The 26,596-nt window shown below is 33.4% G+C and overlaps 2 protein-coding genes and 1 long non-coding RNA gene across 3 annotated transcripts; 1 reads left to right on the forward strand and 2 right to left on the reverse strand.

Moving 5' to 3' along the window:
- Positions 1 to 4,880: 4,880 nt before the first annotated feature.
- On the reverse strand, positions 4,881 to 9,163 carry LOC127729341 (uncharacterized). The gene is made up of 2 exons (XM_052237104.1): positions 8,874 to 9,163; positions 4,881 to 5,301 (listed from the first exon to the last, which is right to left on the reverse strand). The coding sequence occupies exons 1-2, from the start codon at positions 9,088 to 9,090 to the stop codon at positions 4,952 to 4,954; spliced, it is 567 nt and encodes a 188-aa protein (XP_052093064.1). The 5' UTR covers positions 9,091 to 9,163; the 3' UTR covers positions 4,881 to 4,951.
- Positions 9,164 to 9,186: 23 nt separating this feature from the next.
- Positions 9,187 to 22,311, forward strand: LOC127729366 (uncharacterized). The gene is made up of 4 exons (XM_052237144.1): positions 9,187 to 9,278; positions 19,708 to 19,758; positions 20,907 to 21,215; positions 22,097 to 22,311. The coding sequence occupies exons 2-4, from the start codon at positions 19,717 to 19,719 to the stop codon at positions 22,217 to 22,219; spliced, it is 474 nt and encodes a 157-aa protein (XP_052093104.1). The 5' UTR covers positions 9,187 to 9,278; positions 19,708 to 19,716; the 3' UTR covers positions 22,220 to 22,311.
- Positions 10,432 to 25,994, reverse strand: LOC127729479 (uncharacterized). Its single transcript, XR_007994649.1, has 3 exons — positions 25,792 to 25,994; positions 13,653 to 13,722; positions 10,432 to 11,289 (listed from the first exon to the last, which is right to left on the reverse strand). It is a non-coding gene; the product is annotated as an uncharacterized LOC127729479 (long non-coding RNA).
- Positions 25,995 to 26,596: the final 602 nt, after the last annotated feature.

The following is a 26,596-nucleotide window of genomic DNA, read 5'->3' on the forward strand; positions in this document are numbered from 1 at the left end:
ATAAGTAATAGGATAACTATATTTGGTATGTGTGTACCTTCCAAGGTCCTCATGCCCGTCAGACAGTTTTCACTTGACCTCGACCTCATTTCATGGATTAGTGAACAAGGTTAAGTTTTGGTGGTCAAGTCCATATCTCAGATACTATAAGCAATAGGTCTAGTATATTCGGTGTATGGAAGGACTGTAAGGTGTACATGTCCAACTGGCAGGTGTCATCTGACCTTGACCTCATTTTCATGGTTCAGTGGTTATAGTTAAGTTTTTGTGTTTTGGTCTGTTTTTCTTATACTGTATGCAATAGGTCTACTATATTTGGTGTATGGAATGATTGTAAGGTGTACATGTCTAGCTGGCAGGTGTCATCTGACCTTGACCTCATTTTCATGGTTCAGTGGTCAAAGTTAAGTTTTTGAGTTTTGGTCTTTCTTTCTAATACTGCATGCAATAGGTCAGCTATATTTGGTGTATGGAATGATTGTAAGGTGTACATGTCTAGCTGGCAGGTGTCATCTTACCTTGACTTCATTTTCATGGTTCAGTGGTTAAAGTTAAGTTTTTGAGTTTTGGTCTTTTTTTCTAATACTATATGCAATAGTTCAACTATATTTGGTGTATGGAAATATTTTATGATCTATATGTCAGTTACGCAGGTTTTATTTGACCTTGACCTCATTTTCAAGGTTCATTGCTCAGTGTTAAGTTTTTGTGTTTTGGTCTGTTTTTCTTAAACTATAAGCAATAGGTCAACTATATTTGTTGTATGGAAGAATTGTTAGCTGTACATGCCTGCCTAGCATGGTTCATCGGACCTTGACCTCATTTTCATGGTTCATTGGTCAATGTTTAGTTTACTTGGTTAATGTTAAGTTTATCTGACAGTTGTAATAAAGCTTTATATTTAGGACTATCAACATAATATCAATGATTAGTAAAGAAGGCGAGACATTTCAGCGTGTGCACTCTTGTTTTAACAGACCAGATTTTTTGGGCCATATTATAACTCCTTGTATTCCTGAAAAACATATGCATGCATTCAGGATAATAGTTAATACCTACTGCCCATACCAGTAAGGTAGTTGCCATCAAATGACTCCCTACCCCACCTGATTTTGGCTACTTTTAACAGTTTTCCGATTTTTTAAAGAAGGAAATTAAGGTTTTCATATTTTCATATCAACTCATCTGGAAAGAGTTTATGGACCATTATTTGCAAGATTTAACTTCCTGCTATTAACACAGTTCAGCTAGGGCAGTTCTAAAAATGTATGGAGGGTCATATGGGCTAATAAAGAATGGAGGTTGCATTCACGACTATAGTTGTGATTGGGGTGAAGGGGTTAAATTACTTTCGTTAGAATGCTGATTTCCTTAAGCTAAAAGTCCTATTTTCAACTAAATGTGGTGTATGGATGTTTGTAAGGGGTATGGCATGTTTCATCTGACCTTGACCTCATTTTCATGGTTCATTGGTCAATGTTAAGTTTTTTGTGCATTGGTCTGTTTATCAAATACTAATAGCACTTGGTCAGCTATACTTGGTGTATAGAATGATTGTTAGGTGTACATGTCGGTCTTCCAGGTATCATCTGAACTTGACCTCATTTTAATGGTTCATTGGTCATTTTTAAGTTCTGTTTTTTTGTCTGTTTTTCAATTACCATAAGCAATAGAGCAACTATATTTGGTGTATGAAATAATTGTAAGATGTACATGTCTGTATGACAGGATTTATCTGACCTTGGCCTCATTGTCATGGGTCTTTAAAAATGTTAAGCTTATGTGATACTTGTAGTAAAACCTTTATCTTTAAGACTTTCAACATGAAATCAATGGTCAGTAAAGCAGGGGAGACATTTCCATGTGTGCACTCTTGTTTTCATTTTAGCAGATATTTGTGAAGATAATATTAATAAAATTGAGAATGGAAATGGGGAATATGTCAAAGAGACATTTACAGCCGAAGGCCACCAATGGGTCTTCAATGCAGTGAGAAAATCCTGCACCCTGAGGTGGTCATCAGCTGGCCCGTAAATAAAATTGTGTACTAGTTCAGTGAAAATGGACGTCACACTAAACTCCAAAACAAATAAATGAACTAAAATTAAAAAACATACAAGACTAACAAAGGCCAGAGGGACAGGCGCAAAAATGCGGCGGGGTTAAACATGTTTTATGAGATCTCAACCCTCCCCTATACCTCTAGCCAATGTAGAATGAAGAAACACATAGCAATACGCACAGTAAAACTCAGTTTAAATGTAATCCGAATACGATGTCAGAATAGGTAACAAAAGAAAGTAAGCAAAATGACAATGATACATAAATGAACAAAGGACTACTAGCAGTAACTGACATGCCAGCTCCAGACCTCAATTAAACTGATTGAAAGATTATGTCTTCATCATATGAAAATCAAGTACAATCCCTCCCGTTAGGGGTTTAGTATCATACCATCATAAAATATATGAGAAGAACATAACCTGTATCATGCCAACAACTGGTTTTAGAATATATGTGTTTATTTCCGATGCAAAGACCCTATGAGTGAATCAATATTAATACCAAAATATGCAATCCTTAATGACTTGACAACAGTATCGTAACTATATCCTTTCCGAATAAGTCTGTTTAAAGCTTTGGTTAGCTTTTGAGTTGAATGCCGACATTTTTGTGCTTTGTAAAGAATATTACCATAAAATATTGGATGTGAATTAAGTTAATTCAACATTTTAAAAATTAAAAGTATCACCAAAAGGAATTAAGAATTTGGCAGATCAGAAAAGGGTCCCCAATTACAACTCATCACATTTAGGCTGCTGACCAAATATGAGCTCTTTCCATTATGTAATACCTGAGACAGTGTGACCAAAATATATAAAGTTGGACAACCAGACAGACAAAGGGACAGACAAGACAGATGAAATGTAGCCCCTCTCACTCTAGGGGTATAAACATATTTTAAAGTAATCTTGTTTTACTTTCTACAATTGAACTTCTCTATACTAAAATTTCCGCTACAATCCACATAACCTTTAATGCACGTCTACATTATACTTCCATCTTTGCACCTGAACTTACCATGAGGTTTAAACTTTACCTCACTTAACCAAAATTTTTAAAACATTGATGTCCCTGATACCGGTTATATAAATACTGTTTCCTTAATGAATGCAACTTCAATACAAAATACATATGCATGTAAAACATCTCTACTCATGGGTCCAGGCGCTGAGGCACATAATATCTCTACTCATGGGTCCAGGCGCTGAGGCACAAAACATCTCTACTCATGGGTCCAGATGCTGAGGCACAAAATATCTCTACTCATGGGTCCAGATGCTGAGGAACAAAATATCTCGACTCATGGGTCCAGATGCTGAGGCACAAAACATCTCTACTCATGGGTCCAGATGCTGAGGCACAAAATATCTCTACTCATGGGTCCAGATGCTGAGGCACAAAACATCTCTACTCATGGGTCCAGATGCTGAGGCACAAAACATCTCTACTCATGGGGCCAGATGCTGAGGCACAAAACATCTCTACTCATGGGTCCAGATGCTGAGGCACAAAACATATCTACTCATGGGGACAGATGCTGAGGCACAAAACATCTCTACTCATGGGTCCAGATGCTGAGGCACAAAACATCTTTACTCATGGGTCCAGATGCTGAGGCACAAAATATCTCTACTCATGGGTCCAGATGCTGAGGCACAAAACATCTTTACTAATGGGTCCAGATGCTGAGGCACAAAATATCTCTTGTCATGGGTCCAGATGCTGAGGCACAAAATATCTCTACTCGTGGGTCCAGATGCTGAGGCACAAAATGACACTGAATACCTTAACAGCCCCAACTTTCAACTTTATTGAAACTTGCTCAAAATAAAATTGAGAATGGAAATGGGGAATGTGTCAAAGAGACAACAACCCGACTGAAGAGCAGAAAACAGCCGAAGGCCACCAATGGGTCTTCAACACAGCGACAAAATCCAACACCTGGAGGCAGGCTTTAGCTGGCCCCTTAACAAAAATGTGTACTAGTTCAGTCAAAATGGACGTCATACTAAACTCCAAAACATATAAATGAACTAAAATTAAAAAAACATACAAGACTAACAAAGGCCAGAGGCTCCTGACTTGAGACGGGCGCAAAAATGGGGCGGGATTAAACATGTTTTGTGAGATCTCAACCCTCCCTCTATACCTTTAGCCAATGTAGAATAAACAAACACACAACAATATGCACAGTAAAACAATGATACATAAATTAACAAAGGACTACTAGCAGTTACTGACATGCCAGCTACAGACCTCATTAAACTGATTGAAAGTTATGTCTTCATCATATGAAAATCAAGCACAATCCCTCATGTTAGGCTTTTAGTATCATACCATCATAAAAACTCTTTATTATGTAGTCCAAAGCAATGCAAAGTAAGGGAGCTACCATTTGATTTTTATGGGGGGGCTAGGATGAAATTTGAAAAAAATAGGCAGGACAGGAGTTTTGAATAAAAAAAAAGGCAGGATGAGACACTTGCAAAAAAAAAAAGTCAGGATGACAATTTAGGTAAAAAAAAGTCAGGATAAACTTTAAAAAAAAAAGGAAGGACCGAATAGAGTGAAAAATAAAAAGGCAGGACAGAGATTACAACTAAAAAAAAATGCAGGACAAAACTTTTTATCCTAGCCCCCCCCATAAAAATCAAATGGTAGCTCCCTAAACATGTAAAAAATTCTACAATCTTTGTGGTCACAATTTCCTTATGATAGTCTCTTTTCATGTTGACTTGATACTCAAGACCATAGACCTAAGGCAGAAAACTGGAAATGTCAATTCCTTATAAATATTCCATAATATAATGCAAGCATAAAAAGGATTTTTTCATTTTATTTTCAACAATCGAAAAAGTATAACAATGGAGTTACTAAATAACAATAATTACAAAATGCCATTTCTCTCAGGAAAGTTACAATAATGAGTGATCATTTCTTTTAATTTTTTGCGAACCATTTTTTGATCATCAGCAGTACATTCTAAAATAATTCCCTGAAATCTATAATCTACAACTGTTCCTCCATCTTCTGAACATGCATTTAAATAGGATTTTGCTGTTTCAATGGCTGACTGTTTTCCTGACTTCATCTGTACTTTTAAATTTTGTAAAATTTCATTTATTTTTTGAAGAGCATTTTCCTGAAGGTCATTTCTTGGAGTTGTTATACTGACTTCAATTGTAAGACATCTACAGATAAGTCTTTCTGCATTTGCCTCTATTTCTTCCTTTTCGTCTGAAAAATATATCAGTTTGAATGAAAGATATATATTCAAAGTATTGAACAATACGACTCTGATATCACAGGTCTTTGTACTATTCGAACAAAACAATAGTATTAACAATCTCTGACAATTTATAGCTTGGCATATTGTATTGACACGTCTTTTGTTGAAAACTATATTTTGACTGTTTGTTTTTTTTGTGTAATTGGGTTCTGTCTTATTGGTATATGCCCAACTTCTTTTATTCAAATTAATGAAAAGATTCCTGAGTGAAGCCAAATTTTCATCCTAAGGATTGTGTTCTTTGTCTTAATGAAGATGAAACATATTGAACATATTATGACCCACGAGGTAGCAAATTATACTGTGCCATAAAATGCAGCAGCACAATATCTGACAATCATAATTATTTTCTAAGTAGTGTCTAGTGAGATGTATAGCTAGGTAATTTTTTCACTGAGAAGCTATCCAGGATTGCTTTACTTTGCACACTGTGAATGTTACTCAATTTAAAAAATGATTTATAGAAGTAGAATTTACAATTAAAAATACTCAAGATATTTGATTTATAGACTATGGGATAGTGTAAGTTGATAATTGTTGTTACTTTAACTTCTTTTGCAAGATCAATTGTTTCATTTCTTCTAGTCTGACTGACTTTATTTGAAAAAATATATGCCTTTTAGTTTTCAGGGTATTATACTTGTACAAGTAATTTCATTTACAAGGTAAACAAAAAAGGCAGAGTTATCTCCCTTAGTAGTCAGGGATGCAACATTGAAAACAATAAAAATTTTCAGTTAAAGCCCTAGTTATGAAAATAGCTAATTTAAAAATTGGGTTATATTTTCTGAAATGGTCAATATTTGATTTCAATATTCTCAACCATGTCAGTTACAGAATTTTTCCTCAACAAATCAAGAATTTTCTCATGTGGACAGACAATGGTGGACTGACATTTCAACTCTTAAATTAAACAATAATTTCACATAGATAGGGTTATAATGCCAAAGTCTCTAAATTACAACACTCTTTGGATATAAAATTCAAGTGATCTTTTAGACACATTAATGAGAGCTATTAATTGTTATTAATCTTGGAAAAACTTAAAAAAAGATCTATCAAATGGTACATGTATACAGGTGTCTATAGAATAGAACAGAATAGAATAGACTATTTTTTATTTCCCAAATTACAGGGCCCATAAAGGGCATAAAAATCAGTTACAATTGATTGACATATTTGATTATTACAACAATAAACATCATAGTGTACATGTATATTTAGTATATTAACATTGGTCAATATCAGAGCCATCAACCATATAAATTATGAATGCACAATGTCTATAGATCAGATACTCTTTAACAGAAAGTAACAATAAAATTGCGATTCAAATGAAAACTGACCAAAACTTTGGAAAATAACTCTACCTATTTATTCCCAAGTTTCCTGGAGATATGTCCCTTAAAAGACCAAATTAATAAATGCTTTGGTTACTTTTTATGGTACACAATGTACATGTGTGGGGACATGACGTCATCACTTTATGACGTCCTTATTTTCCGAAAACTTATTGTTTTAAGACAAACTTATACCTAACACTGCTTTAGAATTTACAATTTCTTTCAAAAGAATTAAAAAAGATTAAGAAATTTCAAAATTGAAGTCTATATGTCTCTTCAATGCAGTGTAAGACTTTAATTTCAAGCAACAGAAAGTTCACATTCTGAACAGTAACTGAGTAAGGGAACCTTCCAAATTTTCCAACTTAATGGTCAGTATATTGTCGTGTTCTCTTCTTGCTACATGCAAGCAAAATACATCATTAATGTTCTGATTAAGTGTAAATTCTATCATTTTAACATGACAATAGTCAAAAGTGACTGTCACTGGTCATTGTACCTATATGAAAGTTTCTCACAAATATTAGCATACATTTAGTAGTAGCGTGTTTTTTGTTGTTTATAAGAGGAATCAAAGTTCAAGTCTATAGTGTTAAACCTAAATTTTGGTAACCATTTATATGTTAAAAGAATTCCCCTAAGAGTTCCTGTTAAAAATTATTTGAGAAAAACTGTGAATTTCTGATGGTAACTTTCTCTACCAGTACAAGTAAATATTTCTTACACCTTCAAGTATATAAAGATAAAAGATTACTTGAAGAAGTTGTACCCCTGACTGTTGATTGTGATAAAGGGTTTGTCCCTTTGTCAAACCAGTACATTTTTTAAGTACATTCATTTGTACATGTATTGCCATGATATGTCATAAATATTTTTGAAGTTAGATCATTGATCTAATTCATTTCATGAAATGTTGCTCATGATCAACCTTCACTTTTTTGGTAGCTTTTTTTTTTGTGTAGTGATTGCCGGACTGTTGTTTATCTTTTTGTCATTTGTCTTTGCCTTTTTTATATGACTTGTGGTTTTTTTATTGTCCATTTTGTATCTTCTCCATATTTTTGGACAATTTCTTACCTAGTTTACCAAGATTATTCATATATATATATATATATATATGCATATGGGGTATACATAAGAGTTGCTGTTGGGGATGTTATTTTAGTAGTTTCATTGACAATATTTTCAATACCAGTGGTTTACCTGTGGCGCAGGGGGCACTTGCAACACCCTCCTCTAGTCAGGGTCATCAAATAAAATTTAACATATAATTTTATTGCAACAAAATCCAGTTGCATAATTGTATGCAAGATATGCAGAAATGTCCAATTCGTGAATTAACTCACTGCTTGATATGACTTCCTTAAATGGTTGTTAATTAACAAATAAACAAAACCACAGCATCATCATTCAGGTTTTAATGGGGGCGTAACTATCAATTGACAACTTTATCAGACAGCAACCAACAAAATGTTATTTGTTGTTAACTTTATCGACATGATCAATATAGATGTGGTTTATTTTCTTGGGACATTTTTCAACTTTGTTCAATTATATAATGACATATGCCTTAGCATGTCTATAAAATTGATTGCAACAATTCTTTTTCTTCTTCGCTTTCAAGAGTACAGTCCTCTCATGGGAGTATTATTGTACTGTTTTATGTACATGTTCAATGTGAGAACAGCAAATGTGCAGGTATGTTTAAATCATCTACAGCATGTACAGTGAATTAAACTGTGCTTCTTAAAAAAAAAACATTAAAAAACAAGGTTGAACATCTATTGAAGCTAAATGAATGATTCAACGGTTGTGCAACTCATCATTTGTGGCATTCCAGAATCTGATGGTGTCTGGGAAAAACGGGTGACGATATACTTCTGTCCTGGCAAAATGAATGAGGAATTCATATATACAAATATACATGAAGTTCAAGATAAACCTTGTAGCGACAAGTATTTAAATTGATATTATAATAGAAAGTAAACTTCTCTTGAGGTGAATGTGAAAGATGTTCATTTTTTATTGTCATTCTGAAAGATGACTGATGTTCATTTTTTATTGTCATTATCTTGTGGTGAATACATGTTACATATTATGTCATGTATGGTCCCAAGTAGAGTTTTTTTTTGTCACCCATACATCAACTTCTTATAGATACAAAAGTTGTTGTTTACCAGTTGAAATTTCGAGGTTTAGATCATTGTCCTGTATTTTTTGGAGGGTTGCTAGTATTGCTTCTCTTTCTTGTTCCATTGCGATAGCTTGTTCTCTCAATTTTTCAACCCTCTTTTCCACATCGTCCATTAAATTACTTAGGAATGATTCTGAATTTTCTGATCTTTGATCAAATCCTGGATATTCAATACTGAGAAGTTTTTCTTTAGCTGCCATTATGTCTTTTTAACTTGAAAATGAAAAAAAAACAACAAACAGAACAGTTTTTAATTCCCGGAATTTTAACTAACCGGAAAGTATAGTGTGATTAGAACTTTGCACTAACTTCCTGTCGACAGGGACAAGGTCATTTCAGTTTTGGATTGAAGAACATCTAAAAAAATATATTCTGAAAATCACAAAAGGTGAAGATTGATGTATAAAGCAAAGACCCAAAAATCTGTCAGCTAGATTTAATTACAATTTTTGCTCTTTTCTATTTATTTAATCTTTACTTTTTTTTAAAAGGTTTACATAGACAGCTGAGGTAGCATTGCCACTAGCAAAATAGCCTTTCAAGACGTCATTAATATGCATATATGTCCAGAAATGTGTCCTTAAATCAACATGTCAGAATTTGTAACTGCTACAGGAGAATGGTTACACTGGTGACAACAGTAACATTCACCATTTTAAGTTTTTTTTATATATGTAAGGTACTTAATATGAGGCAGGCGTTACCTGTGAAAGGGGACGAAGTCTGTATGAATTATTTTTTTTTAATTCAAACATATTTTAACTTCAAAATCTGTTCAAAAAGAAACGGAAATACCCTTACGTTTCCGATTTCTGTTCTGTTGTTGGGAATTTTAGTTGTGACGTTATTTATGTTATGACGTCATATTCAATGTAAACAGAGACATATAATTGTATTATATGTCTCTGATGTTAACAAAGAAACGCTATCGGGTAACGTTTTTTCATATCAAGCCATTCAATGAATTATTAAAAATGGAATTGGTATTGCGTTCCTTTTGTATATTTTACTAGACTGATAAATATATATTTTACTCAAAGACTCATGCAAACGAGACCGGTAAAAGGAAGTAGATTTCTGCGCAAATGCGGGAAAATAAAAAAGTCTGAAAATAAAAAAGTTAAAAAAAAGTTAACGATTTTGAGTTCATTAGTAGAATGAAAATTTCGGGAAATTTTCCCGATTTTTTTTTTTTTTTTTTCTTTTATTGATTTTTCTACCGTAATAGGGGACAAAGGTCCCCTTATTATTTGGACTAAGGTAGCACAGTCACCTGTTCAGTCAGTTGTTTCTTTCAATAGGAAGGTTGACTCTCAATGTATTAATATAGGGCCTTCTTCTACTATCAATGCTGAACCTTCTACCTTTCAAATAATTACGTTTGTCATATAATTTGTCAATGTCATACAAGAGACACAAATCAAATTCCTGAATGTAAAGTAAAGTAAAGTAATCTTTATTTAAAGTCGGGTTTCATATATACATAATAACAAGGAACATGAGCTCTTAAGAGCTCTTTACAGCCTTCACGCTTAACTTTTGATTCCACAAGCCAGAACTTGCAGAAGCTCAATTTTTTTAAAATTTTAGTTGGATTCTGTTGGCTTGTAGAGAAGAATTTTACAAGTCAGAAAGCAATTGTACAAGCCAATGCTGTAGGACTTGTGGTTAAGCGTGAAGACTGTCTTTATTAAGAGCTCTTTAACCGACTGATATTAATAAACAAAACATACACAGGGCTGCCAAGTCTCACACATTTTCATGCTTATTTGGCGGCATTTTCCTTTGATCTATTGTTTTTTCTCTTTGATCTTTACGATTTTGGCCAAATCTCACGCATTTGCATTATTAAAAGTTGGCAGAACTGCATACATGTAGTAACATCAGATTCATATACAACACAAACATACAGACAGCACATACATGTATTAATCATGTTAATACATAGATAGCACATGCAAAATAAAAGCTAAGCAAGATATATATTAAAACAAATGTCAAATATCAGCACATAGTAACACACAATATGTGTATCCAAGTAGCACATGCAAAATTAAACACTATAAAGCACAAGCAAAAGACTGCAAGCAGCTACAGCACAGGTAATGCATAAGCAAAGCAAATAAATAAAAATAACTACAAAAAATAAAAACATAAAACAAACAGTAGGCTTCAAGATCAAGTCATGTGGCAGCAAGGAGTTACATTACTTACAAGAACTGCAGGTACAACTTTCTGAAAAACACCTGGTGGAGATAAAATTTTTGAACTGGCCAAAAGTTGATAAGCTCCTTGCCTCATTTGGCAAGGAGTTCTAGAGTCTTGCTGCCTCATAACTAAAGCTTTTCTCCCCATTCCTTGTTGTTTTTGGCCGTGGTATATCCGCTATGCCTTTGTACCTGAAGTTATATGAATTTTCTTTAATGTTTATTAAATTATGTAGGAATTCTGGACTTGATTTATTAATTATTTTATAAGTCTCTTATGCCATGGTTCTCATTCTTCTGATTTTTAGTGCTGGTAGCTTAGACTGTTCAAGGAGTGTATCGTAAGAATTTTTGTAGTCATCATAAATGAATCTGAGTGCTCTTTCTTGTATTTTTTCTATTTTCTTTGTGTTTTGTTCACTGCAGAAGTGCCATGTGAGAGGACAATAGCTGAGGTTTGACAAGATAAATGAGTGGTATATTGTAAGTTTAGAAAGTCTGGTGAGATGAGTGCCTATTCTTTTTAGTACGTTTAGTTGTCGTAAATTTTACTTTCATTAAATAGAAATGAAATATATCAAAGTTATAGTCTCTATTGTCAATAAAATCAGTATTACGCCATTTAATATAGAGGTTTCAGGTAATATCTATTGGTTCTTGGGTTCTTCTGGAGTTTTCAGGAGTGTTTTGGGAAATTGCTTTTAATCTGTGTACCCCTTGATAGTATCTATAGATTGTCTTATTCAGGATTAAACAGCAACTGTCAACATAATCAATTCAATAAAAATTTCAAATCCTCAACCATAATGCTATAAATGTAGATTCAATTGAACATCAATTATCAACGCATTTCTAAAAGTTGCATAGCCTTTATCATAACAATTGATCACAATTGACATCAAATGTCAAATCAATCAACTATTGTAAAGCCTCAGTCGTAACAGCTAATATACATGTTTATTTGATTGGTCAAGCTTGACTTAAACTGTCAACTCAATAAAAAAAATTGCAAAGCCATGATGTTAACAAAACAAATCAGTAGAGCCAGTTGATTGAATTGATCAACTCTTAACTGCTTAATCTATTGTAATGATTGAATAGAAAACATTTTTTAATGATTAAAAAAAAATTAAAGAGGTATAAAAATGACAATTTTTCTGACAAGGTTTAATATCATGAATACTGAAAACAATTTCATTTCATGCCAGATTTTTGAAAATTAAAACTAGCATAGCGTATTTTGTATTTTGTATTGATGTATTCTTACTTTTTCCTGCATTATGTATGACAACATTAGAATGAGTAGACAGAACATTCAATCATGACAGTAATAGTCAGCTTCTTTCAAAAAAAGAAAAAAAGTAGCATGTGTCTATTAGTACATTTTTTTTGGTCTTTTTCCAGCAGTATTAAACAATGTATATATGAGTCATACATAAGATAAGTATGATAGGAAGATGACGTCTGTTTAATCAAACTGTGGTAGCTACAGGCATGGGGCGAATTACATTGCAATGTAATGCATTATATTACAATTACTTTGACCAAACCATGCATTATATTACAATTACAATTACATGCATTTATCAAAGTAATGCATTATATTACAATTACTTTTGCAAAGTAATGCCTTGAATTACACATTACATTTGAAAATTTTATTAGTGAATAGAAAAATTAAACATTTTGAAAAACAACTAGAAGTCACAATAGATTCTAGCATACGCAGTAACTGTTCCATGAATTGAATATAAGTATACATGTAAAAAGTCTATTTAATTTGACTTTTACAATTTTTAATTATTTTAACTTAATGTTGACTTTACTTTTATAAATATATTTTTTGTTGTTTTTTTTTTTAATTTTAAACGAAATATTTAGTTACTGTGAATTACTTCCCTAATTATAAAATAAACATAGACCTTAATTAATGAACAATTGTCTAAATGGTGAAAATATTGATTGTTAAACAAACTAATTAGTGTTTTATAACAAAGTTTAATTATCTTTTATTTAAGCAAAACAAAGATATTCTTTGATCTTATGACAACAATACAGCTATGCTTTTCATATATCAATCTTTTTATGCAGGAAAATGTATGAAATAAGATGAAATAAAGAATATATTCTAATGATTAATATATTCTTAGTTAATCAAGAAATCTTAAATTTGGTTTAGTTAAAACTCCAACAATATGTTAAAGATGTAGTATGTGAAAAAAGTAATGACATGTAATGTCATGTAATGCATGAAATTACACATCTTTTTGCTAAAGTAATGCATTATATTACAATTACATGTAATGCACAAATTGCTGCATTACACATTACATGCAATTACTTGGAAAAATGTAATGCATTACCATGCATTACAATTACAAATTTGCATTACCCCATGCCTGGGTAGCTATAGAGCAAACATCAGTTCCCTCATAAAAATCTTGATACTTACTACAGTGATATTTAGCTCTGATTTTGACATCTGTCTGTCGTCGAAAACTGATGAAAATATCTCATCCTCTGAATTTGCTGAGACAAATGTAACTAAACTTTACCTGAATGTTCTTTAGCTATTAAATGTAGATCCCTGGGGATTTGCTTCATCATTAAACATGGCCACTATTGCTACAAATAGAACATAGGGATAAAATGCAGTTTTTTGTTAATAGCTCTAGATTTAAAGCTGAAAGAGCAAAACTGACCAGGTAAAAATAATTTACTTGCCCATGAAATGTCAAATTTTAGAAAATTTCTTAGTTTTTTGCTTTTATTTTAAAAAAACTAAAATGATTAGAGTAAAACTGTCTGGGCAAAAAATTACCTATAGGTCAAGGTCTATATCCTATGGATTTTTCAGAAAAATCAGACAACACCTTTTGGAGATATTCCTGAAATGTCATTTTTTTGGCAAATTTTGACATATTTGGTTTTTATCTTGAAAACTATAACAGATAGAGAGAAATTTTAAACAGTTAAAAGTTAAAATGACCAGATCATTTTTGCATTTTGTCAAAAACTATATAGCTGATAGAGAGAAACTTAAAAAAGCAAAAATGTTCAGTGCAACAATTGAACATGATTACATTGTCAACCAACTCCTTATAGAAATTATTTCATTCAAATGATGATTTTTGTCTTGCCCAGAATGGGAGAAATAGGGATTAAAATCCAACTATTTGTATGAAGCTTTCTATTTCAGAAGGTAGAAGATCTGGATGCTTCATACATGTTCCTTGCATGCAGATACCTTATGTTATGAAGTTTCCATTAAGTGGCGGATCCAGGGGGGGGGGGGGGGTTCGGGGGGTTGGAACCCCCCTTTTTTTTGACGATCAATGCATTTGAATGGGGACATATAGTTGGAACCCCCCCCCCCCCCCCCCCCCCCCTTTATCCTGGGTTAGGAACCCCCTCCTTTTATAAATGGCTGGATCTGCCCCTGCCATTTGTCATATGTTCATTGTCCTTGACCTCATTTTCATTGTTCAGTGCCTGCTTGAAAAAAAACTTATACAGTTTTTTTTTGTCATGTGAATGGCACTTATTATGAATAATACTAATAGGATAACTATATTGGATATATGGTTTCCTTGCAACGTCTACATGTCTGTCAGACAGGGTTCACTTGACCTTAACCTCATTTCATGGATCAGTGATCAATGTTAAAGTTTGGTGGTCAAGTCGTATCTCAGATACAATGTACTATAAGTATTAGGTCAACTATATATGGCATATGGAATAATTGTAAGGTGTACATGTCAGACTGGCAGGTTTCATCTAACCTTGACCTTTATTTCATGGTTCATTGAACAATATTCAGTTTTTGTGGGTTGGTCTATTTCTCAGGTACTATATAAAGCAAAAGTTTCTCGTATATCCATACCTATAAGCATTTATAATTTTGTCAATTCGAAAATGAAGATCATAATTTTTGTCAGTGTTGCTTTCTTCATCTAATGTCTCCTCATTGTCGTCTGCTAATACGGGTAAAGCTGTGTTAATAGGTATATTCGTTTCGAAGTTAGTTGAATTTTGAATTAGGCAAGTCGGTCCTGTTTTCCATAATACACTCTCCATAAACTGTTTTGTGGTTATACCACGAGTGAGCAAATCAGCAGGGTTACAATTTGTTGGGCAGTATTTCCATTTGCATTCTTCTGTTAATTCCTTAATCTCTTTAATTTGGTTTGATACGAAGTGTTTCAACAGTTTTGACGTATTTAGCCATTGAAGTACAATTTGGCTGTCCTACCAAAGTGTCACATCTGTACATTCCAAAGTAGATTTAAGATGTTGTGTCAAGCGAGCTCCTATTACGGTGGCCATTAATTCTAATTGTGGCAATGTAAGCTTTTTAACGGGTGCAACTCACGTTTTTGCCATCACTAATGCGGCACTATGTCCTTTCGATAGATACATGTATGCTACAGCTCCATACGCTTTCATGCTTGCGTCGACAAATACATGTAGTGATCTTGAGTTTGTATTTCCAGTAAAGTATAGTCTAGGCAATTTCATACTTGTAAAGATTCCTATGTCTTTTGCCAGATCCTTCCATTGTAACTGTAGATTTTCGGGTAGGGGTTCATCCCAATCATAGCGTTCTTTCCACAAATCTTGCAACAAAATCTTTGCTCGTATACTAACTGGGCTTAAAAATCCTAGCGGGTCAAAAATCTTTGAAGATTCTTTCAGAATTTCTCGTTTTGTAATATGTGATGATACAGACGGTAAAACTCGTTTTGCGTAAGATAATTCATCCGTTTTGACATTCCAACGCATTCCCAATATTTTTGCTTCTTTGTCGGTATCTAACACGTCCTCCTTGATAGCTAGATTTCTCACATTTTCGTTGTTTGAGGTCCATGAGCGAAGATTAAATGCTGCATTTAACATCAATTGTCGCGCTTCTTGAAATAAGTTACGGCTTGTTTTACATTGCAAATGCTAGATAAAATGTTGTCAACATATTAATCCCTTGTGAGTATTTTAGTAGATTCATTTTCTGTTTGCTGTAAGTGTTTTAGCAGTACAGCGTTTAAGATAAACAGTGAACACTTCGCTCCAAATAGTACAGACTTGAACCTATATGTCTCTAAATCGCTTTGTGGATCAACAGGGTTATTTAACCATAAAAATCTTGTGACATCACGGTCCTGTTCATGGAGTCCGACATGTAAAAATGCCTTCTCAATGTCAGTTACTATGGCAACGGGGTTCAATCGAAATCTTATCAAAATCTTTGTAAGGTCGTTTAAAATCAGGGGTGTGTTCATAAGGCAATCATCGGGATCTTGACTTAATTTTCGAATGACGTTTTCAGTTCTTCGTTTCGTAACGAAGAAGTTGGTAGGCAAGGGTTCGTGATCTGGTTTCCATGGCAACTTTGCTATGTACTTGTTTTCTCGGAATTCAATTGCTGACTTTTGATATGTTTCAATATAGTCTACTGTTTCAACATCTGTCGTGTTGCTATCTATTCCTAATGACTCTAATTCCCAAAATCTTTCTAAATTGAACTCCTCTGGTTTGTGCGATGTCAATATGTTGTACATACCTACATTACTCTGTTGACGATTAGACGTCGGAATTGGACCAGACAACAAATAACCAAGTTTTGACTTTACGGCAGTTGGACCATTTCCTCTTAATATTGTATCCTTTACGAAATCCCAATAGAAATCAGCTCCGATGAGTAAGGAAATTTCAAAAGAAGAGTTGTCTTCTGTAAACAGATGAGCTAAACGTAATCCTTTCAGGTACTTGAATTCTCGTATACCATTACCAATGTAATTGGTTAATGGGCTGGCGATGTTCGGTACTACTAGAACCCCAACTGGAATTTTCGTTCTATTTATCGACTCTTACGTATAAGCGTGCTCTTGAAAAATGACGGACTTTGTTGTCGGTACTTCCAATGCCGATAAATGTATGGTTTCTGTTCCTAGTATTTCTAAGTCTATTTTTAGACGCTAACTCATCGGTAACAAAAAAACGCTGTGCTCCTTCATCAAACAAAATGTGCGTATCAACATATCCATTTCCCCCAACTGGTGCAACGGCAGTTTTTAGAAGTACGTTAGAATGGGATTTTTCTTCAGACGAATGAAAACTTGCGGCGATCAATGTATTTTTGCTATCATTAACTAAGGCATTTACTGACCTTTGCTTATTATTAGTACATATATTTTCATGGCAATGACTTGTGTGGTGCTTTTTATGGCCCAGGCGGCAGCGAAATTTCGATTTACAATCTACGGAACGGTGTAATCCTAAACAGTTAAAACATAACTTCTTTTGTGTGACGATACTTAGGCGTTTGTAGTTATCTGTAACATTTGAGCATTTTGCAGGGTTATGTAAATTCTGGCAGAATGTGCAAGGTTTTTGGCGAATATTTGGTGTTTGTCTCTCACGGTTATCGAATGTATCTACTTTACTCGGTTCACCTTTTCTATTAGCGCTTGTCAAAAACGATGCGGTCATTGCGGTAGGCTGCATTGAATCCATAAACCGTTTTCACGGGCTAAGTGTTGTCGTATTTCTGACGGAAGCTTGTTCAGTATTATGGGAATAAGTAAGGCACCATACAATTCTCGGGAGTGGCCTAACGATTCAAGACCTCTTTTATATGCCTCTAACTTGTCTTAATAAACGCGTAGACTGAGTAGGTTGTTTTGTGGTGCTCTAAGTTCTAGCATAGCTTGCATATAAGCATTTGTAATCTTATTCGATTGTCCGAAGCACTCCTTTAAATAAATAAAAGTTTAATAGCTTCCATGTAATTTGAGTTTGTGAGCAGTAAACCGTAAATAGTTCTTGCAGCACCTTTTAACAAGCTTGGATTTTAAATAACAAAATTTCTGTACGTCTGTGAGTGTTACATTGTAATGGACGGAAGAGTCCCAAAATGTTTGCCAAGTCAGAATTTCTCAGTTAAACATGGGTAGTGTAAGTTTCGGCAAATGGTGATTTTGGTTGCTAGGTTGCTGTACGGGATACATTTGTGTTGTGTACGGAACAGAACTGTGTTGATTAATGTTTTCAAAAGTGTGAGAAGGTAATGTGTGATCATGATGTGGGACATCAGTACATACTTTATTTGCGAATGTTTTCCGTATATATGTCGTATTTTGGTGTTCAAAAAAAATTTGTACTCATCTGCATTAAGAATTTCTTCCTCAATGTCATCCTCCTTTAAAGAATTCATAATATCTTCGTCCAATGCACTAATAGTTTTCTGTTTTTGAATTAATGTTTCTAAAAGTTCAGCACTTTCTTCATTGTCCAAGTTTGAATCATCATCTTCCGCTTTCCGTAAAAGTCTCTTTACTGCACTTTTGTGACCGGCTCTGACAGCTTTTAGCTTGTTGTCCATCTTATCCAATGGTCACAGCACCATAAAAGTGTGGAATAAACTAAGTAAGTCGTATATGTACTTTGCGTATATTATTTACAAGGTCTAAGTAATGTCACAAACATGTGAATGTAAATACGGGAAACGTAATGTTATTACTTCGTACTATTCTCAACAAAGCAATAGGTCACTATATTTGGTGTATGGAATGATTGTAAGGTGTAATGTCTGTCTGGCAGGTTTCATTTGACCTTGACCTTTATTTCAAGGTTCATTGGTCAATGTTCAGTTATGGTTTTGTCAGTTTTTCAGATACTATAAGCAATAGGCAGCTGCAATAAGTCAACTATATTTGGTGTAAGATTGTAAGGTATACATGTCCGTCTGGCAGGGTTCATCTGACCTTGAGCTCATTTTCATGTATCATTGATCAATGTTAAGTTTTCATGGTTTTGTCAGTTAATCATATATACAATGTACTACAAGCAGTAGGTCAACCATATTTGGAGTTTGGAATGATTGTAAGGTGAACCTGTCTTTCTTGCCAGGTTCATTTGACCTTGACCTCATCATTATTATTCAAATATGATTAAAACATAAAAAAAACAGGTGAGACATTTCAGGGTGTGCACTATTCATGCTATTCTTTAATTTTTTCCCCCCCAATTTCATTAATTTTGCCAATTATTTCAAAAACTTTTATGAATAGGTATCAACCATAACCAATAAGAATTATCATCAATACAAGATATACAAAAGAGCCACTGAATAAGATTTCGAATAAGCAAACATAACTGATTCCAATAAAAGTAGAATAAATATTAAAAATGTCATATTTTTACTAGGTTATTATATATTATTCTTTCTAGAATATTAATGTTCAAGACACCACTATCATGTGCAACACTGTACTCTGCTCACATTGGATATATACTTGTTAAACTTTACCTTGTGCCCTGTGCAAATATACATGTATATTGATGAAGAAATCAGTCCATTTTCTCAATTTGCTAAATTTTCATCATCCAGTCAATCATACCAGGTAAGAGTGTGACAGGGCTAACTTTTAAAGAAAAATTAACAAATGAAGGAATGATAGTAACTTATTTTAAGTCTTGAATTTATACAGCTGTTAATCTGTACACTTATCTGAAAATTTGATAGAGCGTTGATTCACACTAATAACTGTATTACTTAAAAGTTTTACTCAGTCTGAATAGTTATAAATAGTTTCCAAATGTTAATTATTTCAGGTGTTCACAATGCCAGATGTGGTAAGAGAGGTTTACATAGGACTGACTGAGGTTTGTTAATTTCTAGTTTCCAGCATATATATAATATATAGTTGTGTGATGTACCAAGTATTAATGTGTTAAATAATGAATCATATTTTTTTCAAGCTACAGTTGATTTTCATTAAGTAATTAATGTCTTTGTTTTTACTTTACTTTGTATAAAATTATATCTATACATGATATAAGAGGAAAGAGTTCTGTGGGTAAAAATATATGAGAGTGAGTCCCATCCAAGTATCGACCCCATTTTAAGCAGAGGTCCAGGAAAATTGTTATATTCTTAGTGTTTATTTTGGAAAGAGAGCACATTATGTTGTAAAATAACATTTCTGAGCCCCGGCCTGTGATTTAGGTAGTACAGCAGCTAACTCTGGGGTCCCTATGTTTTTTGGCAGAATACAAGAAAACAGATAGCTAAAATTGATGAAACAAAAATTTAAAATAATACGAAAAAAGGGGATAGGAGAATTATTGAATCCTGTAAAATAGACTTAGTGAATTGCAGATAATTGGATTATGTTTAAATACTGTAAAGGAAAGACAAATTAGTCATGGCAAATTAGAAAACAAACTTATTAAACACAGAAAACTACAAAAATGTTATGTTATGTCTTTAACCATATATATATTTCATTGAGCTTTCTCTTCTAAAGGTGACTGGTGAATTGGTGTATTTCAAATGGCTTGGTACATCAATTTTGACTATCGGCTACATTTCATTCCTTTTTTAATTGCATTTACCTGATTTTATGTCCATAAATGGCAGTTTAAAATTTCTTAAGCAAGAACATAATTTGGTCAGGTGGTTACCGTTTTCTAATTAAGTAATATATATCAAGGTCACTTGCCCAAAGGCAAAGAGCAAGTTGTTAAAAAAGTTAATGACTATAAACCCTGGTAAGTTTTTTAAAGCTTTTGAAACTGACATAGACAAAATACATATAGTATGTAAATTTACAACCATTATTACTTAAGATGTTGATAAAATGAGAATCACAAAGAAACAGCTTTGTATTACACCTGTGGTATGAAGTTATTTTTGTCAAGTAAAATTCCAATGTTGGGTCAAATAATCTTAATATCATTTCAGGTGAAAACTCCTTATTAAGTTTAGTTGGCGGTGCTTTAAACATGTTTAATACTATTTATTATTTCAGAATTTGAGAGATCAAAAACGTGACGTACCACCAGTTCCAAGTTTCAGGAGAGGTGTAAATAGATTTAGGAAGATTTGGGATCATCATTATCCTGGATTAGGTGCTGGATTTGGATTACCATTGTTCTACTCGCCACTAACACCTGTAACTGCACAGTGGTACCATAATCAAAGAAATGAGAAATGTGCAGACATTGAGTTGGATTACTTCAGATGTGCCAGTCGTGTTGGCTTGAGAAATGTACAGACAGGCAAAGAATGTCTAGCTGAATTTGAAGATTTTAAAGAATGTATTAGCGGTTTTAAATCAGTAAGTCACAGGGTTGTTGAAAAATTCTGGATTTAAATTTGTGTTTAAGTTCAAAATCAAGTTACGGGTAAACTTGAGTTCTACTGGGAAGTTGAATGAAAAAATGTGTCAGAGTTTTAAGCCTTGCAATTTTCCAAGTTTAAAAGGGACATAAATCTTTAAGGATATATGACTCACTGCCCAAATTTGAATCTGTCTGCGTGTTGTGGTTCTTAGCATTTTGTATGAATTTGCTAAAATTTTGCATGAGGCAAACTTCAGTTAGGAGTGGAAATGAAAAATATTGCAATTTTCCATGTTATAAAGGGGTGTAACTCTACAACGGTAAGCGACTCACATGGTTCATGCTTATATAAAACATGCTGAACTTTTATGAAAACGTTTTGTTGAGAAATTAATTGTTTTCTTAAGGCAAAGTATATGTTATTGCAATCCCCTAGCAGAATTTGGGATAAAAACTAGCGTTGTTAGTTACATGATTATCTCCCTTACTTAATTACATGGAAAATTGACAGCTAAAAAGGATATCTTATTTTTAAAAGTTTGATGTCAATTGGTCCCTGTTGAAGAGTCATCTTATTGGCAATCATACCACTTTTTCTTATTTTAATATTGTACTGTGATTAAAATATGATGACAAAACTCCAATCATAAATTTGGGTATACTTATTCAAGTAAAGCTGGTCATGACAGCACATTAAACATACTGGAGAGTTCAGTGATTGGATGGCTGGAAGAAAAACATGATCAGAAATGAAGGGGAGACATTAGTTTAAGTCAAGTAATTTATTTCATGGCTTGGTTTACTAAACTCAGCTGGGAGTATAGGACTTTCATGTTCTTGAACACATTCTTATAATTATTTTTTGCATTCTTTGCAGGAAGAAAGAAGATGGGAAATGGACAGAGAAAGATACAAACAAGCAAGGGATCGTATTGAACCACCTCCACAATTTACCACAGTTAGACCTTTCAATAGAGGACAAACATGCCATTTAGTTTGAAAGACAGTTATCTTCTTCTTTATTTGTTATTTTTATTTGTAATGTTTACTAGTTTGAACTAAGAGATTGTATTAAAAATAATTGGAAAAATTTTTTTGCTGCTGGAATTTGTGATAGTACCTATTTTGCCTTCATAGGTTGAAAAAGGTGGATGATGATTTGTGATCATGGATAAAAAAACAACATGTACTTCATGTAACTCCTAAGGAAACTCGACCGATAAATTGAAAACCTTGAAAGTCAATTTAAGATTTAAAAAATATGTTCATTTTTATACGACCGCAACTTGTGTGTAAGTGTATGGATCTTTATGAAATTGTACTACAAGGTTCCATATCACAAAGGGAAAGCTGGAATTCAGTTTGGGGGTAATTGCCTAAAACGTTAAGGAAAAAGGGACCAAAAATAAGCATTTTTCTAGTTTCCAGACAATAACTTGTGTTCAAGTGTATGGATCTCATTGAAATTGTACTGCAAGGTACCATACCACAAAGGGAAGGCTGGGATTGATTTTGGGGGGTAATTGCCTCCAAATTTTAGGAATTAGGCGCCAAAAAGGGGCAAAAAACAAGCATTTTTCTAGTTTCAGGACAATAACTTGTGTGTAAGTGTATGGATCTTTATGAAATTGTACTACAAGGTTCCATATCACAAAGGGAAAGCTGGGTTTGAGTTTGGGGGTAATTGCCCTAAACGTTTAGGAATTTGGGGCCAAAAAGGGGCCTAAAACAAGCATTTTCTAGTTTCCAGACAATAACTTGTGTTCAAGTGTATGGATCTCTCTGAAATTGTACTGCAAGGTACTATACCACAAAGGGAAGGCTGGGATTGAGTTTGGGGGTGATGAATCATGAGGGGATTCAAAAAATTTGGGGGAGGGATTTTTTTTCCTTTTTTTTTTTTTCTTTAAAAGTTTCCATTTTAAATTGGTTATTTCTGATTTATATATAAAAGCAAATAATAATGATATGGTTTGAATAGGTAAATTAAAATTTTTTAAGTTCTTAGACCACATTCATTCTGTGAAACCTATGCTGTGTCAAATATTTAATCACAATCCAAATTCAGTGCTGTATCAAGCTTGAATGTTGTGTCCATACTTGCCCCAACTGTTCAGGGTTCGACCTCTGCGGTCGTATCAAGCTGCGCCCAGCGGAGCATTTTATTATACAATGCAGCAAGAACAAAATAGTCACTATTGGGTATATAACAACATCTTAAGATGTAGGAGGACTCACTCTGACTAAAAGCTATAAAAGAAAACACAGAACAATAGTGATATTTTACCCCAATCACGACTTTTCCAGAAGAAAATACAAAAAGTATCAGGTTTTGAGATTTGGCTAAAATGACCCATTACTGACCCTACTTTTGACAACAAAATCACACATGAAGAAAGAACAATAACAGTTTCAGATTTGTCTTGTCTCTATAAAAGCAAGATGTGCGAGACTTAATCTTGGCATTTTATGTGAACAAAAGAAAGAAGATCCCAAGTGGTCAATGAAAAATCAAAAAGTCCAATAAAAACAGACAACACAATGGCAAAAAAGAAAAATAACGAAAAGATAAGCAAAAAAACAAAACATTACATAGAAAACTAAAGATTAAGCAAAACACACCCTATCAAAAAGCAGGCAGAACTCAGCTGCCAAGGAAGGGTCAGCAGCTCCTGTTCACTACGGACACACTTGTTTCATTTGTTCAAATATATTCATATTCAATGATAAGACATCTCACAAAAATTGATTGATAAATGTCTCTTTTCTAAGGAGACATTCCAAAATACAAAAACCATTGGTACATTAAAATTATTTTACTTTTAGACTTGAAAGAATGTGAAAGTTTGAAATGAAAGCAAGGTTTACCAGCACAACAGACAAACAAAACTGTAACCAGAATAGACAGCACAAGCTTTGAAAAATAAAATTACACAAAAAACAATACTGAAAGCTAAAGCAAAAGCAACACAAATACCTTTGAAACATAACTAGGGATGAAATAAGCTTTTAAGGTACTCCAGAAGGATAGTTCCTGCTCCACTTGTGGCACCTATTGTGTTACTCATGACAAGTAAAAATCTGTGAAAAGTCGCATTTAGTAATTTCACAATCAAGACAAAGAGGACAGGATAGGATTACCTTAGTGAACATATCCTTGGGTCATCTAAGACACAGATATTCAATAGCAATCAACCAAACCATGATGATGCCTGTAAAACTTACGAAGGAATGACTTCAACTTTACCATTTGGAACTCTTGATGCAAAAATTTCCTTGTAAAAAGCAATCTACTATCAAGGAAATCATGACAGAAAATGCAAGCCCTAGAATATTGTATCAACTGGGAGAACTATACTCCATTTGCATGCAGTTGTTGCTTTAATGTTGTTACATTGAAATGGGAAGTTCACAATGGGAACATTGAATATCATCTCTTTTTGTTGTAAAGATTAATTCTCAACTTCCCCTCATTGTCAATTTCTAGATACAAGTCAATATATGAAGCAGAACTAAATGTATCTGTGATATCCTATTTTTCAAGTACAACAGAAAGATGCAGTCAGCATAGTCGCCAATCTTTTGAATTATTTAGCAAAAGGACATCATCTATATATAGCACAAACTGAAATTTAAGGAAATGCCAGCTTCTTAAATTTTTTCTTTAGAAGATCCTGTATGAAGTCTAACTCAAAAGATTGGGAAGCAGAAGGCACAGTGTTCCCCATGGGAATGCTGATTTTTTTGTTAAAAAACCTTTCTCAAAATGTAACAAAAATGTTTTCCAACGAAAAAATCCAGCATCTTGATGATCCATTTTTCAGAGATAATAGTGGGTTTTTTACAAAGTATGTTATGTGTTCCTTCCTTAAACAAGATGTGTATACCCCTGCCTCAAAGAGGAGGGTATATAGTGATGCACACATCAGTCTGTCCGTCTCAAGTTTAGATTCTTGTTGATAAATTAAGTATCACTTAACAATTATTTGGATAATTGATGTTTATATAAAGGATTATCTCAGTTTTAGTCATAAAAAAGGGTTTCCCCTTTTTTGTACCTCTAGAACATGTTAGCCTCATTTTCAACTTAGTTTGGGATATATGTCATCTATTTTGCTGCTTTCAGATCAATAGTAATGCACTTATGTCGTCAAATATTTTCATTACGTTTTGATTGGATTTTCATATTTTAAATTATTGATTGGATATTAATACTTATAAATTGATATTTGTACATTATTCTGTGTGATCTAAGACTTTACGAATTCATGGTGTCCTGTTTCTTTAACATTGTTTAACATACTTTCTGCCACGACCTTGTAGAACCAAAATGGCTACAAGGAGGAAATCGGCAAGTCGTGTACAAACAGAAACATTAAACGACCAAAATCCTTCTAATTGGACCGCGTCTCAACTAAAGGCTGCCCTCGGTAAAATCGGGATTAAGATTACGGGACATTTATCAAACAGTAGTTTGAGAAGATTTAGACTGGTACCCGGCCGTTATTGAAATTCTTGACAATACTTTGTATATTCCGAAGGCATACTGAATATTTTACGGAGGGAATCAACCTAGAGAAGATTGTACTTGGACAATCAATCTAATGAAAATAGTTCCGCAGGGATTGATAATTCCGAGAATTCAGCTGAAAGGAATTCTGTTTCAGATGGAAGCTATTCTTTAAACGTAAGTGCTGCAACCGGATTTGATTCTGTTGACATGAATAATTCTGATAGCGATGTTAATCCGCGGTTGAATATTCACTCAATTCCAACCGTTCAACAGGAGATAACTACGCCTTCTTCCTCATCTGCGCACGCAACCATTCAGCTTCCGCCCACTGCTTCATCTACGCACGCAACGATACAGAATGTAAACATGGAAAACCTCCTTGTTAGATTTGAAATGTTATTCCAAATTGTTGGGTTTCTTCCATTTATTATTACTGAATTTATTTATTTTATTTATAATACTTGTAGATACTATTTTTGAGTATTTGCGCAAATGTAACGTTGCGCTCGTATAAATTGTAATATTTCCCGTTTTTTTTAGTTTTATGACGTTTCGCCTTTGACGTACGTTACGTTGTCTAGAGTTTTTATTCATTGCAAGTTATTTATTATTCGGAGACACATCAGTATTTTGTACAGAGAGATTATAATCGGTAAGAGATATTTATGTACATTTTTAAGAACAATATTTATTTAAAAAAGAAATATAAAGAAATGTAAAAGAACTTATTAATTAATATGTATTTCAATTAACTTTTTAATTTAACAAGTTATTTATGAATCGTGAAAGAAAGTGATTCCTATTGTTTGTTTAGTATTATGTTTTTAGTGTTTTGATTTACATTTTTACTTACGATATATGTTA

This window comes from Mytilus californianus, unplaced genomic scaffold, assembly GCF_021869535.1.
Source record: "Mytilus californianus isolate M0D057914Y unplaced genomic scaffold, xbMytCali1.0.p SCAF_1, whole genome shotgun sequence".
Taxonomy (NCBI): Eukaryota; Metazoa; Mollusca; class Bivalvia; order Mytilida; family Mytilidae; genus Mytilus; species Mytilus californianus.